Source organism: Argopecten irradians, chromosome 2, assembly GCF_041381155.1.
Source record: "Argopecten irradians isolate NY chromosome 2, Ai_NY, whole genome shotgun sequence".
NCBI lineage: Eukaryota > Metazoa > Mollusca > Bivalvia > Pectinida > Pectinidae > Argopecten > Argopecten irradians.
In genome coordinates, this window is record NC_091135.1 from 54,572,162 (window position 1) to 54,587,470 (window position 15,309).

Here is a 15,309-nt window from a genome sequence, read left to right on the forward strand (position 1 = left end):
CAGTACCTACTACTGATGTCACACTGAACAAATTGTACATCACTAACTCAGTACCTACTACTGATGTCACACTGAACAAATTGTACATCACTAACTCAGTACCTACTACTGATGTCACACTGAACAAATTGTACATCACTAACTCAGTACCTACTACTGATGTCACACTGAACAAATTGTACATCACTAACTCAGTACCTACTACTGATGTCACACTGAACAAATTGTACATCACTACTCAGTACCTACTACTGATGTCACACTGAACAAATTGATACCTGTACATCACTAATCTAACTCAGTACTACTACTGATGTCACACTGAACAAATTGTACATCACTAACTCAGTACCTATTACTGATGTCACACTGAACAAATTGTACATCACTAACTCAATACCTACTACTGATGTCACACTGAACAAATTGTACATCACTAACTCAGTACCTACTACTGATGTGTCACACTGAACAAATTGTACATCACTAACTCAATACCTACTACTGATGTCACACTGAACAAATTGTACATCACTAACTCAATACCTACTACTGATGTCACACTGAACAAATTGTACATCTTCACTAACTCAGTACTACTACTGACTGATGTCCACACTGAACAAATTGTACATCACTAACCTCAGTACTACTACTGATGTCACACTGAACAAATTTGTACATCACTAAATCACAGTACCTACTACTGATGTCACACTGAACAAATTGTACATCACTAACTCAGTACCTACTACTGATGTCACACTGAACAAATTGTACATCACACTAACTCAGTACCCTACTACTGATGTCACACTGAACAAATTGGTACATCACTAACTCAGTACCTACTACTGATGTCACACTGAACAAATTGTACATCACTAACTCAGTACCTACTACTGATGTCACACTGAACAAATTGTACATCACTAACTCATACCTACTACTGATGTCACACTGAACAAATTGTACATCACTAACTCAGTACCTACTACTGATGTCACACTGAACAAATTGTACATCACTAACTCAGTACCTACTACTGATGTCACACTGAACAAATTGTACATCACTAACTCAGTACCTACTACTGATGTCACACTGAACAAAATTGTACATCACTAACTCAGTACCTACTACTGATGTCACACTGAACAAATTGTGTACATCACTAACTCAATACCTACTACTGATGTCACACTGAACAAATTGTACATCACTAACTCAGTACCTACTACTGATGTCACACTGAACAAATTGGTACATCACTAACTCAGTACCTACTACTGATGTCACACTGAACAAATTGTACATCACTAACTCAGTACCTACTACTGATGTCACACTGAACAAATTGTACATCACTAACTCAGTACCTACTACTGATGTCACACTGAACAAATTGTACATCACTAACTCAGTACCTACTACTGATGTCACACATGAACAAATTGTACATCACTAACTCAGTACCTACTACTGATGTCACACTGAACAAATTGTACATCACTAACTCAATACCTACTACTGATGTCACACTGAACAAATTGTACATCACTAACTCAGTACCTACTACTGATGTCACACTGAACAAATTGTACATCACTAACTCAGTACCTACTACTGATGTCACACTGAACAAATTGTACATCACTAACTCAGTACCTACTACTGATGTCACACTGAACAAATTGTACATCACTAACTCAGTACCTACTACTGATGTCACACTGAACAAATTGTACATCACTAACTCAGTACCTACTACTGATGTCACACTGAACAAATGGTACATCACTAACTCAGTACCTACTACTGATGTCACACTGAACAAATTGTACATCACTAACTCAGTACCTACTACTGATGTCACACTGAACAAATTGTACATCACTAACTCAGTACCTACTACTGATGTCACACTGAACAAATTGTACATCACTAACTCAGTACCTACTACTGATGTCACACTGAACAAATTGTACATCACTAACTCAGTACCTACTACTGATGTCACACTGAACAAATTGTACATCACTAACTCAGTACCTACTACTGATTGTCACACTGAACAAATTGTACATCACTAACTCAGTACCTTACTACTGATGTCACACTGAACAAATTGTACATCACTAACTCAGTACCTACTACTGATGTCACACTGAACAAATTGTACATCACTAACTCTAGTACCTACTACTGATGTCACACTGAACAAATTGTACATCACTAACTCAGTACCTAACTACTGATGTCACACTGAACAAATTGTACATCACTAACTCAGTACCTACTACTGATGTCACACTGAACAAATGGTACATCACTAACTCAGTACCTACTACTGATGTCACACTGAACAAATTGTACATCACTAACTCAGTACCTACTACTGATGTCACACTGAACAAATTGTACATCACTAACTCAGTACCTACTACTGATGTCACACTGAACAAATTGTACATCACTAACTCAGTACCTACTACTGATGTCACACTGAACAAAATGTACATCACTAACTCAGTACCTACTACTGATGTCACACTGAACAAATTGTACATCACTAACTCAGTACCTACTACTGATGTCACACTGAACAAATTGTACATCACTAACTCAGTACCTACTACTGATGTCACACTGAACAAATTGTACATCCACTAACTCAGTACCTACTACTGATGTCACACTGAACAAATTGTACATCACTAACTCAGTACCTACTACTGATGTCACACTGAACAAATTGTACATCACTAACTCAGTACCTACTACTGATGTCACACTGAACAAATTGTACATCACTAACTCAGTACCTACTACTGATGTCACACTGAACAAATTGTACATCACTAACTCAGTCCCTACTACTGATGTCACACTGAACAAATTGTACATCACAAACTCAGTACCTACTTCTGATGTCACACTGAACAAATTGTACATCACTAACTCATACCTACTACTGATGTCACACTGAACAAATTGTACATCACTAACTCAGTACCTACTACTGATGTCACACTGAACAAAATTGTACATCACTACTCAGTACCTACTACTGATGTCACACTGAACAAATTGTACATCACTAACTCAGTACCTACTACTGATGTCACACTGAACAAATTGTACATCACTAACTCAGTACCTACTACTGATGTCACACTGAACAAATTGTACATCACTAACTCAATACCCTACTACTGATGTCACACTGAAACAAATTGGTACATCACTAACTCAGTACCTACTACTGTGTCACACTGAACAAATTGTACATCACTAACTCAGTAACACTACTACTGATGTCACACTGAACAAATTGTACATCACTAACTCAGTACCTACTACTGATGTCACACTGAACAAATTGTACATCACTACTCAGTACCTACTACTGATGTCACACTGAACAAATTGTACATCACTAACTCAGTACCTACTACTGATGTCACACTGAACAAATTGTACATCACTAACTCAGTACCTACTACTGATGTCACACTGAAACAAATTGTACATCACTAACTCAGTACCTACTACTGATGTCACACTGAACAAATTGTACATCACTAACTCAGTACCTACTACTGATGTCACACTGAACAAATTGTACATCACTAACTCAGTACCTACTACTGATGTCACACTGAACAAATTGTACATCACTAACTCAGTACCTACTACTGATGTCACACTGAACAAATTGTACATCACTAACTCAGTACCTACTACTGATGTCACACTGAACAAATTGTACATCACTAAACTCAGTACCTACTACTGATGTCACACTGAACAAATTGTACATCACTAACTCACTACTACTGATGTCACACTGAACAAAGTACCTATTACTGATGTCACACTGAAAACAATTGTACACACTAACTCAGTACCTACTACTGATGTCACACTGAACAAATGTACATCACTAACTCAGTACCTACTGATGTCACACTGAACAAATTGTAAATCACTAACTCAGTAACTATACTGATGTCACACTGAAACTAAATATGTACATCACTACTCAATACCTACTCTGATGTCACACTGAACAAATTGTACATCACTAACTCAGTACCTATTATGGTGTCACACGGAACAAATTGTACATCACTAACTCAGTACCTACTACTGATGTCAACACTGAACAAATTGTACATCACTAAAACTCAGTACCTACTACTGATGTCACACTACATCACTAACTCAGTACCTACTACTGATGTCACACTGAACAAATTGTACATCACTAACTCAGTACCTACTACTGATGTCACACTGAACAAATGGTACATCACTAACTCAGTACCCACTACTGATGTCACACTGAACAAATTATACATCACTAACTCAGTACCTATTACTGGTGTCACACTGAACAAATTGTACATCACTAACTCAGTACCAACTACTGATGTCACACTGAACAAATTATACATCACTAACTCAGTACCTATTACTGGTGTCACACTGAACAAATTGTACATCACTAACTCAATACCTACTACTGATGTCACACTGAACAAATGGTACATCACTAACTCAGTACCTATTACTGGTGTCACACTGAACAAATTGTACATCACTAACTCAGTACCTACTACTGATGTCACACTGAACAAATGGTACATCACTAACTCAGTACCTACTACTGATGTCACACTGAACAAATGGTACATCACTAACTCAGTACTTATTACTGGTGTCACACTGAACAAATGGTACATCACTAACTCAGTACCTATTACTGATGTCACGCTGAACAAATTATACATCACTAACTCAGTACCTACTACTGATGTCACACTGAACAAATTGTACATCACTAACTCAGTACCTACTACTGATGTCACACTGAACAAATTGTACATCACTAACTCAGTACCTACTACTGATGTCACACTGAACAAATTGTACATCACTAACTCAGTACCTACTACTGATGTCATACTGAACAAATTGTACAACACTAACTCAGTACCTACCACTGATGTCACACTGAACAAATTGTACATCACTAACTCAGTACCTACTACTGATGTCACACTGAACAAATTGTACATCACTAACTCAGTACCTACTACTGATGTCACACTGAACAAATTGTACATCACTAACTCAATACCTACTACTGATGTCACACTGAACAAATTGTACATCACTACAACTCAGTACCTACTACTGATGTCACACTGAACAAATTGTACATCACTAACTCAGTACCTACTACTGATGTCACACTGAACAAATTGTACATCACTAACTCAGTACCTACTACTGATGTCACACTGAACAAATTGTACATCACTAACTCAGTACCTACTACTGATGTCACACTGAACAAATTGTACATCACTAACTCAGTACCTGCTACTGATGTCACACTGAACAAATTATACATCACTAACTCAATACCTACTACTGATGTCACACTGAACAAATTGTACATCACTAACTCAGTACCTACTACTGATGTCACACTGAACAAATTGTACATCACTAACTCAATACCTACTACTGATGTCACACTGAACAAATTGTACATCACTAACTCAATACCTACTACTGATGTCACACTGAACAAATGGTACATCACTAACTCAGTACCTACTACTGATGTCACACTGAACAAATTATACCTCACTAATTTAATACCTACACAGCATTCCAGAGACAGCGGGAAGTCCTGATCAGGGAGAGGCCAGCACTGGTCCAGGACACCAAGATCCTATAAAGGTGAAAGGTTATCATCATTGCAACTTCATTATTATCATATAAACAACAATTTAACCAGTATATGGCTGCAGAAATTGGTTTGGCATAGTGGTTAGGGTGTCTGACATCCTGAATCAAGTCATTGTGAAGTGGGTTCCCCCATCCCCATAGCTGTGTTATGGTAGTACGAAGTGGGTCCCACACCCCCATATCTGTGTTATGGTAGTAAATACATAGTGGGTGAATTATGTTATTAATTAACCAGTATTCCACCATATTACAGCTATGCCTCTTTAGCCATAAACTAATAAAGGAGTTAATCTAAATGCTGAAGATTTATTGTGCTACTCAATATCCTGACATCAATTTAATATTTACCCAATTATGATGTGTTGTTCTAGAAGCTGCAGACTTCATGGCGCTCCAAAGTTCAGAGGCAAAGGCTGGGGCCATGGGTGACAGCATGACAATTAGGTCTGCTAGAGCTAACTCAGCCTGATGACTGTGGGCAAGTACATCCATTGGTAACTTCTGTCCAAACATTCAAACATCAGGGTGATCATACACACTCAACAATATGGAAAGATGGAAGGACAAAATTAAAGATGGGCAGATCGAAGGACAAACAGATCAACAGATGGATGAAAAGATGGATGTATGGAAGGACTGCAAATGGGAAGATAGATGGAAAGACAGATTGACAGATGGAGGGGGCAGATGAATGTATAGAAGGAATGTAGATTGGAAGATGGATGGAAAAATAGATTGACAGATGGAAGAACAAACAGATTGAGAGACAGACAGAAGAAAAAATGGATGAATAGACAGATCAACAGATGGATGGAAAGACAAATAAGAGGATGTGTAAATGGATGAATAGATGGATAAGTTTTGGTTCCGTTTTATTTTGCCTAACATCCTATCGACAGCTAAGGTAATACATAATGGCAAAGATATGCCCATCAATAGCTAGGATCATAGGTAAAGGCAAAGACAGTCAGACAGTCTCCTAAACAGATATATGCAAGAGCTGCAATATATTTGTATTTTGTCCTCTTTTACAAGGGGAGCTCTTTCTATATTGCTATCTCACTGCGACACATTGCAATAGCACATTATGTTTGGGTCTACATCAACTATGAACCACTTTTTTAGTCTATTCAATACATGTCTTAATACATGACTGATTTCCTGTTTTCATGCCAAGTGACATTTTCATGGCGTTTTATTTTCTTGATTTGAGGCAACTTATTTTCGCAAATTCTGACCACTCGCGAAATACACTAAAATATACTGGACAGTAAAATCAGTTGGTTTACAGTATTATGCAGTTTCCTATATTTGTGGAGGTTTAATTTTGTGATTCATTTATTCCTATAATTCCTTAAACTATAATTATGCGAATTTCAGTCTAACTGCGAAAATAAACGATCTATGAACCGCTATACAATAGCAATCCAGTCAACCTTAATTTGCATATGGATGAAAGAATCCTGCTGTTATCACTTGAGACAGGTGTATAGCTATTTGAGTATAGCTAACAGATGTGTAATACATAGATGATACAATAGTTACTAACTACAGTGGAACTCGCTTAATACAAACTGGAAGGGTCTGAGATAAAACTTCGAGTTATCCGAGTGTTCAAATTAAGCGAGTTTTCATGTCTACTGACTATCCCTTTATTTGGTATATATAGACAAGTTCCATGTCATAAAACGATGTCAAAATCGCCTATGATAATTGCAAAATTATAACAAGAAAACCTAGATATATATTTTGAAAATGCCGTTATACAGCAGATTTATGAAAAAGAAATTGACATTTTCAGGGATCTCGTTGTCCAAAAAAATCTCATTTCAAGTTATAAGAACATTTCATGTATGATTTTTGTCCTTCGGACCAAAAATTTACTTTGTATTATCCGAGTTCTTCCAGTTTTTCTGAATTCAAATTATCCGAGTTGTTGAAAAAAAGATAAAGAGGGAATTCGGCCGGGACCGTCAAAGTACTTCCTATTAGGCCAGGTTGTCGAATTATCCGAGTTCGTATCAACCAAGTTCAACTGTATGTATGGTATGATTGTGAGAGCACAATAGCGTATGACCTGTTAAAAAACATACCTTAAAATTCTTCAAATGAGAATGGAGCCTTGATATGGCACTATTAATCAAAAACTTCTTGCTAAGCTGTTCTGTTACCTATTAAAAATAATGAAAACAAGCTTTACAGAATACATTTATACCATACACAAAGTGTAAGGAAAACATTTAGTTCAGTTGTTGACTTTAGTCTTATTGTAAAGTTAGGCTTGCCTGATATCAAATCATAGCTCTTTAATATAGCTTTGCTTAAAAATAATGAAATTTTTTAGGTTAATAATATTTCACAAATATCCGTTCCTCATATACCTTGTACTAAATGGCATTCACACCTGTCTATAAAGACCACCCTAAGGACCCTATTGTTTTATCCCAATGCTGTTTTACTTTCAGAAATCATGGTATGTATTACTAACCTTGACAAGGCATTCATTATGAAATTGATATATATGATCTTCGTATTCCTTGAGTTTTTCCTCGTCACACTGGAGAGGAATGTGATCCGTTCTGCCCTGTATAAAGCTGTTCACTGTATCCCACACACGTCTCTGCCAGGATATCACACCAGAGAATACTGAAAATAACTTAGATGATCAATGACTAAAAACATTACAACTTTGATCATACAATGAATGAACACTAAAACCTCTTTTTCAACAACAACTTGATCAAACATAAGCCATTTTACCTCAATCTATCAACATTCTCTCACATAGGATTTACTTCTGTGATTTTTTACAATCCTAGTATCTGTTTGAATTGATATCTACATGACCTATATTAATTGAAACTCCAATTAAAATTTTTTAAATCCACGAAAATTAATTTTACTGAACTTAAATGGAAATCGGGAAATTCAGAAGCACATGCAGCCGTGAAAGAAAGTAGGTTTACGTTATTATGGCTTGTACCTCTATACAAAATCTGGTGTCGTTTGAGAGGGTAAAGGCCTGACATCAGGTAAACAGAATACAGCTCACGTAGTGATGTCGTTGTTCCAAATAAAGTGTTCATGATTTTATATAAATGTAAGAGTGAGAGTGGCTGTGTGTTGCCATAGTGGTTTAGTTTGAACCAGGTTTTAAGCATCTCTTAAACAAAATGTGGATTTCTTTTGAATAAAATCATAAGGAACTCCTAGTCACTCATATTGTGAAATAATTTTTTGATAAAAGATTAAATGAAAACAAGGACATAGTCATTCAGATCCCCCGCCAATGGAGATATCAAAGCTGAAGTAAGTTTGATTGTGGAGACTTATGTGTATGAAAAAAACCAGGAAAAAGGAAGTTGAGCTAAAGAAAGATGGTGTATAATTCAAGTAGAGCGGGGCTGCAATTGTTGAATCAGGTATACAGCCTTGACATTTATATTAGACTATATACACAAAGATGGGTGGAGTTTTGCAAAGTAACATTTACCATTTACCATGATATTTTCAGCAATGTTTCCATGGTAACGGAAAAAGTGCAAAAAATGAAAACCTAAAAATAGCAAAAGGTACAACTAGACCATAAAAAGAATGTGTCTATGAAGTTTCGTGGAAATATCTCTGCTGGTTTTAGAGTTATGCTCCGGAAATGAACCTGCTACAAAAATATGATTTTTTCAGTAATGTTTCTATGGTTACAGAAAAAAGCACGAAAAGTGAAAACCTAAAAATAGCAAAAAGCACTACTAGACCATAAGAACAATGTGTCTATGAAGTTTCATGGAAATATCTCTGCTGGTTTTAGAGTTGTGCTCCGGAAACGATTCTTGCACAAAAATCTGCCATTTTCAGCAATGTTTCCATGGTTACAGAAAAAAGTACAAAAAGTGAAAACCTTAAAATAGCAAAAGGCACTACTAGACCATAAGACCAATGTGTCTATGAAGTTTCGTGGAAATATCTCTTCTGGTTTTAGAGTTATGCTCCGGAAACGAACCTGGTACAAAATATGATATTTTCAGCAATGTTTCCATGGTTACGGAAAAAATGCAGACAATGAAAACCTAAAAATAGCAAAAGGCACTACTAGACCATAAGACCAATGTGTGTATGAAGTTTCGTGGAAATATTTCTACTGGTTTTAGAGTTATGCTCCGGAAACCATTCGTACGGACGGACGGACGGACAGACGGACGGACGGAACCCATTTGTATATCCCCCGCCAACTTCGTTGGGCGGGGGATAATAAGGCAACTATACTAACAGCAATCAATCTGCATTTTGCTGTGACAAAAAATTTGAAAGAAAAAATAAAATAAACGCAATAAATTCATATTGAAAGATGTAAACTCTGCAGTTTATCTTTTCTGTCAGGTTTCTCAGGTATAAGTTATTGCACAAGTTCTAGAAAACCTTCAACTCAAAATTGATGTTATCAGGGTTCTCACTAAGTTTTTTAATAGATGGTTGAAAATTGATAATAGGTGGTTGGGGTCCACATGCCCTAGTGGTGACCAATATTTATTTCTGACAAAAATAGCCGGTTGTAAACAAGGAAATAGACGTCTGTTTTTGCTGGCAATTCCGGCTTTTAACGAGAACCCTGGATGTTATTAAGAAACTTTTTCGGGCCAAAGACTGACTCACCTTCATATGTCCACTTGCGGTCAGACTTCGGGGCTACGTTAGACAATATGCACAGACGAGTGGTGTCCACTCCATATTTTTCAATTATCTCCTAAAAAGAATATTTTTCATAGAAATGTTTTAAGAATTTATTTAAGCCTGTATTAAACTACAAAGCAAACCAATGTAAAATGCCTTTTTCCGATTTTTCATGTTTTGTACACAATTCAAGCCTCATCAGAATATAAGCTACACCCGGTACAGACTGTATTTTGGTAGTAATAAAAATATTTTAAACTTCCTGTGACCAGGTCACACTAAACTTTTTATAAATTGTCTTACCTGGGGGTCATCCCCATTGATTATTAAGATTTAGTCTTATTTCCCTATTGTCTTACCTGTGGGTCCACCCCATTGTATTAAGATTTGCTCTTTTTTTCCCTATTGTCTTTCCTGTGGATCCACCCTATTGTATTAGATTTACTCATATTTCCTTATTATCTTACCTGTGGATCCACTCCATTGTATTTAGATATACTCATCTTTTCCCTATTGTCTTTCCTGTGGATCCACCCCATTGTATTTAGATTTACTCATATTTCCCTATTGTCTTACCTGTGGGTCCACTCCATTGTATTTAGTTATACTCATCTTTTCCCTATTGTCTTACCTGTGGATCCACTCCATTGTATTTAGATTTACTCATATTTCCCTATTGTCTTACCTGTGGGTCCACTCCATTGTATTTAGTTATACTCATCTTTTCCCTATTGTCTTACCTGTGGATCCACTCCATTGTATTTAGTTATACTCATCTTTTCCCTTTTGTCTTACCTGTGGATCCACTCCATTGTATTTAGATTTACTAATATTTCCCTATTGTCTTACCTGTGGGTCCACTCCATTGTATTTAGTTATACTCATCTTTTCCCTATTGTCTTACCTGTGGATCCACCCCATTGTATTTAGATTTACTCATCTTTTCCCTATTGTCTTACCTGTGGATCCACCCCATTGTATTTAGATTTACTAAATATTTCCCTATTGTCTTACCTGTGGTCCACTCCATTGTATTTAGATTATACTCATCTTTTCCCTATTGTCTTACCTGTGGATCCACCCCATTGTATTTAGATTTACTCATATTTCCCTATTGTCTTACCTGTGGATCCATTCCATTGTATTTAGTAATATATTTACTCATTTTTTCCCTATTGTTTTACCTGTGGATCCACCCCATTGTATTTAGATTTACTCATATTTCCTTATTATCTTACCTGTGGATCCACTCCATTGTATTTAGATTTACTCATCTTTTCCCTATTGTCTTACCTGTGGATCCACCCCATTGTATTTAGATTTACTCTTTTTTTCCCTATTGTCTTTCCTGTGGATCCACCCCATTGTATTTAGATTTACTCATATTTCCCTATTATCTTACCTGTGGATCCACTCCATTGTATTTAGATATACTCATCTTTTCCCTATTGTCTTTCCTGTGGATCCACCCCATTGTATTTAGATTTACTCATATTTCCCTATTGTCTTACCTGTGGATCCACCCCATTGTATTTAGATTTACTCATATTTCCTATTGTCTTACCTGTGGATCCACCCCACCCCATTGTATTTAGATTTACTCATATTTCCCTATTGTCTTACCTGTGGATCCACTCCATTGTATTTAGATTTACTCATATTTCCCTATTGTCTTACCTGTGGATCCACTCCATTGTATTTAGATTTACTCATATTTCCCTATTGTCTTACCTGTGGATCCACTCCATTGTATTTAGATTTACTCATATTTCCCTATTGTCTTACCTGTGGATCCACTCCATTGTATTTAGATATACTCATCTTTTCCCTATTGTCTTACCTGTGGATCCACCCCATTGTATTTAGATTTACTCATATTTCCCTATTTTCTTACCTGTGGATCCACCCATTGTATTTAGATACACTCATCTTTTCCCTATTGTTTACCTGTGGATCCACTCCATTGTATTTAGATCATCACTTTTCATTGTACTCATATATTTCCTATTATCTTACCTGTGTCCACACATTGTTATTTTAAATTACTCTATTTCCCTATTGATTTACTGGATCCATTTAGTATTTCATATTTTCCATTTAAAAAACATTGTATTTGTATTTATTTATATTTACTCATATTTACCTATTATCTTACCATTGTGGATCCACCCCATTGCATTTTTTAGGGTATTTACTCAAATTTCCCTATTATCTTACCTGTGAATCCATCACATTGTATTAGATTTAGATTTTCATATTTCCCTATTGTCTTACCTGTGGATCCACTCCATTGTATTTACTTATTTACCTATATTTCCCCATTGTATTTATTTACTGTGAATCCACCCCATTGTATTTAGATTTATCCATATTTTCCATAATATCTTAACCTTGTGGATCCCACCCCATATATATTTAGATTTACTCATATTTTCCTATTGTCTTACCTTGTGGGTCCACCCCATTGTATTTAGATTTACTTATGTTTCCTATTGTCTCTTACCTGTGGGGCTATCCTCCTTATGGATTAAATTCTCTTTCTGGGTGGTTCTATCGAAGGATAAAGTTGAGTAGGGTAACGATATTAGGAATGGACCGCGAAGCGGTCCATGAAACAAATATCCATACCCTACTCAACTTTATCCTTCGATAGAACCACCAGAGAGAGACTTTAATCCTTATATTTACAGTCTGAACTATTATTTTCGTAGCTCAAAATTAACACTTTATAGTGTTTATGGCATTTATAAGACTAAGATTGGATTATATCGTTTGGTTCCGACGGGCATTTGGAACAGCCACTCAAAGTGGCGGAAATTGCCGCCAATTTATCAATGAACATACAAATAAAATGAGTTCCGTCTGATGAAGCATATATCTGGTGTTTTCCCGGTATGAAACTATAAATCGTTATATTTATCTGTTGTAAAAAACACCATGGTGCAAAGCAGTTTGGTTTTAATCTTTTGCTTCATATTATTACACACGCTTACACAATTCATAACGTGGCAGGATATTTAACGTACAGTGGAACTCGGTTAATACGAACTCGAAGGGACCGAGATAAAACTTCGATTTATCCGAGTGTTCGAATTAAGCGAGTTATCATGTCTAATGACGATCTTTTTTCTTGGTATATATATACCGGTTCCATGTTGTAAAATTATGTGAACAAGAGAGATGTCAAAATCGCCAATTGTAGTTGCAAAATTATAACAATAAAACCGAGATATATATTTTGAAATGCTGTTCTGGTAGCAAACCAGAGAAGAACAGCCTGGCCACGGTCTATATTTTTATTAAGTGTGGAGCCCCTGTTTTGAGCCATGCATAAACAAATAAAAATCAAATATATTCTGAAATTGGTACATCCAATATGGAGGGTTTGATATAAGTTTCATTTTTTTTCAAAAATAAACATAACAAAAATGGGTTAGAGATTACAATTCTGGGCTCCTCCGGAAGTGCGTCTTGACCGGAAATGCTAGCTTTACTTGAAGGAAAATCCATGGCGCGGGTTTAGGCAACAATTTTGATAAATCCACCTAATCGACCTATGAAATAAATTAGCTTATTTTGCCATTGTGATAGAAGTGCTCAATTTAAGGTAGGTCTTAAGAAAAAAATTGAGTACAATTTTCTGCAATTTTGGGCTAAAAATCATGATATTTTGCAATTTTTCAGGTATTTTTTTGTTGTAACCATGGTATTCACATGCATGAATAAGCGCAGAATATGGCCAAATCTGTATCAAAATATCAAATTGTAATTGCAAAAGTTGTGCTGATTAATTATATATATACTTTTGTACAGGTATTTTTTTACAGTTAAATGACTATATCTATATTTCTAAGGCATGCGCCTTAATTTCATAGATTGTCCAAATCTACTGTTTTCTGCTACCTCTACAGCAGATTTATGGGCATTTTCGGCGAACTTGTTGTCCAAAACATCTCATTTCGAGTTATAAGAACATTTTATGTATGATTTTTGTAATTCGGACCCAAAATGTACTTCGTATTATCCGAGTTCTTCGAGTTTTCCGAATTTGAATTATCCGAGTTCTTTAAGGATGTATTCTTCTGTGGTTTCAGTCCCGTTGAAGTCTCGTTTCGACATAGATCAAAAACGTTATGAGATTTTCAAATACGATTTATCAATATATGTAGCATGTGGTTTGTAGCAAATTTTGTGAAAAAATTACATTTCTAATTTTAGTAGATTTTTTTACACAGCGATTTTAAGAAATGGCCCATTTTGCGGCCATTTTGAAATTGTGTCTTTTTTGGCTTTGAGTAGAGCCACCGTTTTCCGATTTTTTACTTAAATTGTTTTTACTAAAATCATCACCGCGTCAACATTTTCAGCTGTATCGAGTTAATTTTTGCTGTAAATCTTCACTGGGTTCATGTTAATTAAAATATTGAACATTAATGTGTGAAATGATACACTTTTGTCACTTTATTTCTACATTTAATGGTAATTTGAGCACTTTTATTTTTTAGTCAAAAATATTGAAAAATAACAAATATTTAAATGGGGCAAAAAAGTAAGCACACGGACCCCCCATTTTTCTGCCTGATTTAGAAAGAATAACCCTTTCCCTATTGATATGCAAACTATTGAGAAAAGTTTAATACAAGAACTTTTTCCATAAAGGGTTAAATTTGACAAAAATGGCTGAAAATGGTGTATTTTGGAGCTCAAAATTAAGGGGTAGGGGTAGCATATGTTGTTATTTTGAGAAAAAATATGACTCTTATTAATCATAACTGGTATATTTTCAATGAAGACTACTTGAAAATAAATTCTACAAACATCCATCCATATCAAACACCTCATTAGGGAATTATGGCTTTAAATTCTAGTGTATGT

At 35.7% G+C, this 15,309-nt stretch overlaps 2 protein-coding genes across 2 annotated transcripts in view; one reads left to right on the top strand and one right to left on the bottom strand.

Annotated features, from left to right (window-relative positions):
• LOC138316726 (probable leucine--tRNA ligase, mitochondrial) overlaps positions 1 to 15,309 on the top strand; it is a 90,543-nt gene that overhangs the window by 54,936 nt on the left and 20,298 nt on the right. The gene's annotated exons all lie outside the window — the stretch shown is intronic.
• Positions 289 to 11,376, bottom strand: LOC138312840 (probable leucine--tRNA ligase, mitochondrial). Its single transcript, XM_069253588.1, has 7 exons — positions 11,339 to 11,376; positions 10,417 to 10,507; positions 8,255 to 8,412; positions 7,860 to 7,937; positions 6,115 to 6,267; positions 5,681 to 5,749; positions 289 to 321 (listed from the first exon to the last, which is right to left on the bottom strand). Exons 1-7 carry the CDS (start codon positions 11,372 to 11,374, stop codon positions 289 to 291), a joined length of 618 nt encoding a protein of 205 aa, XP_069109689.1. The 5' UTR covers positions 11,375 to 11,376.

Excerpts from the sequence above, each read along its gene's own strand:
- LOC138312840 (XM_069253588.1), bottom strand. The coding sequence starts at position 11,374 with ATGAGTAAATCTAAATACAATGGGGTGGATCCACAG. Across the intron at positions 10,508-11,338 it reads ACAATGGGGTGGATCCACAG|GAGATAATTGAAAAATATGG; the intron begins GTAAGACAATAG and ends TATTCTTTTTAG. Across the intron at positions 322-5,680 it reads CGCTGTCTCTGGAATGCTGT|TGTGACATCAGTAGTAGTAC; the intron begins GTAGGTATTAAA and ends CAATTTGTTCAG.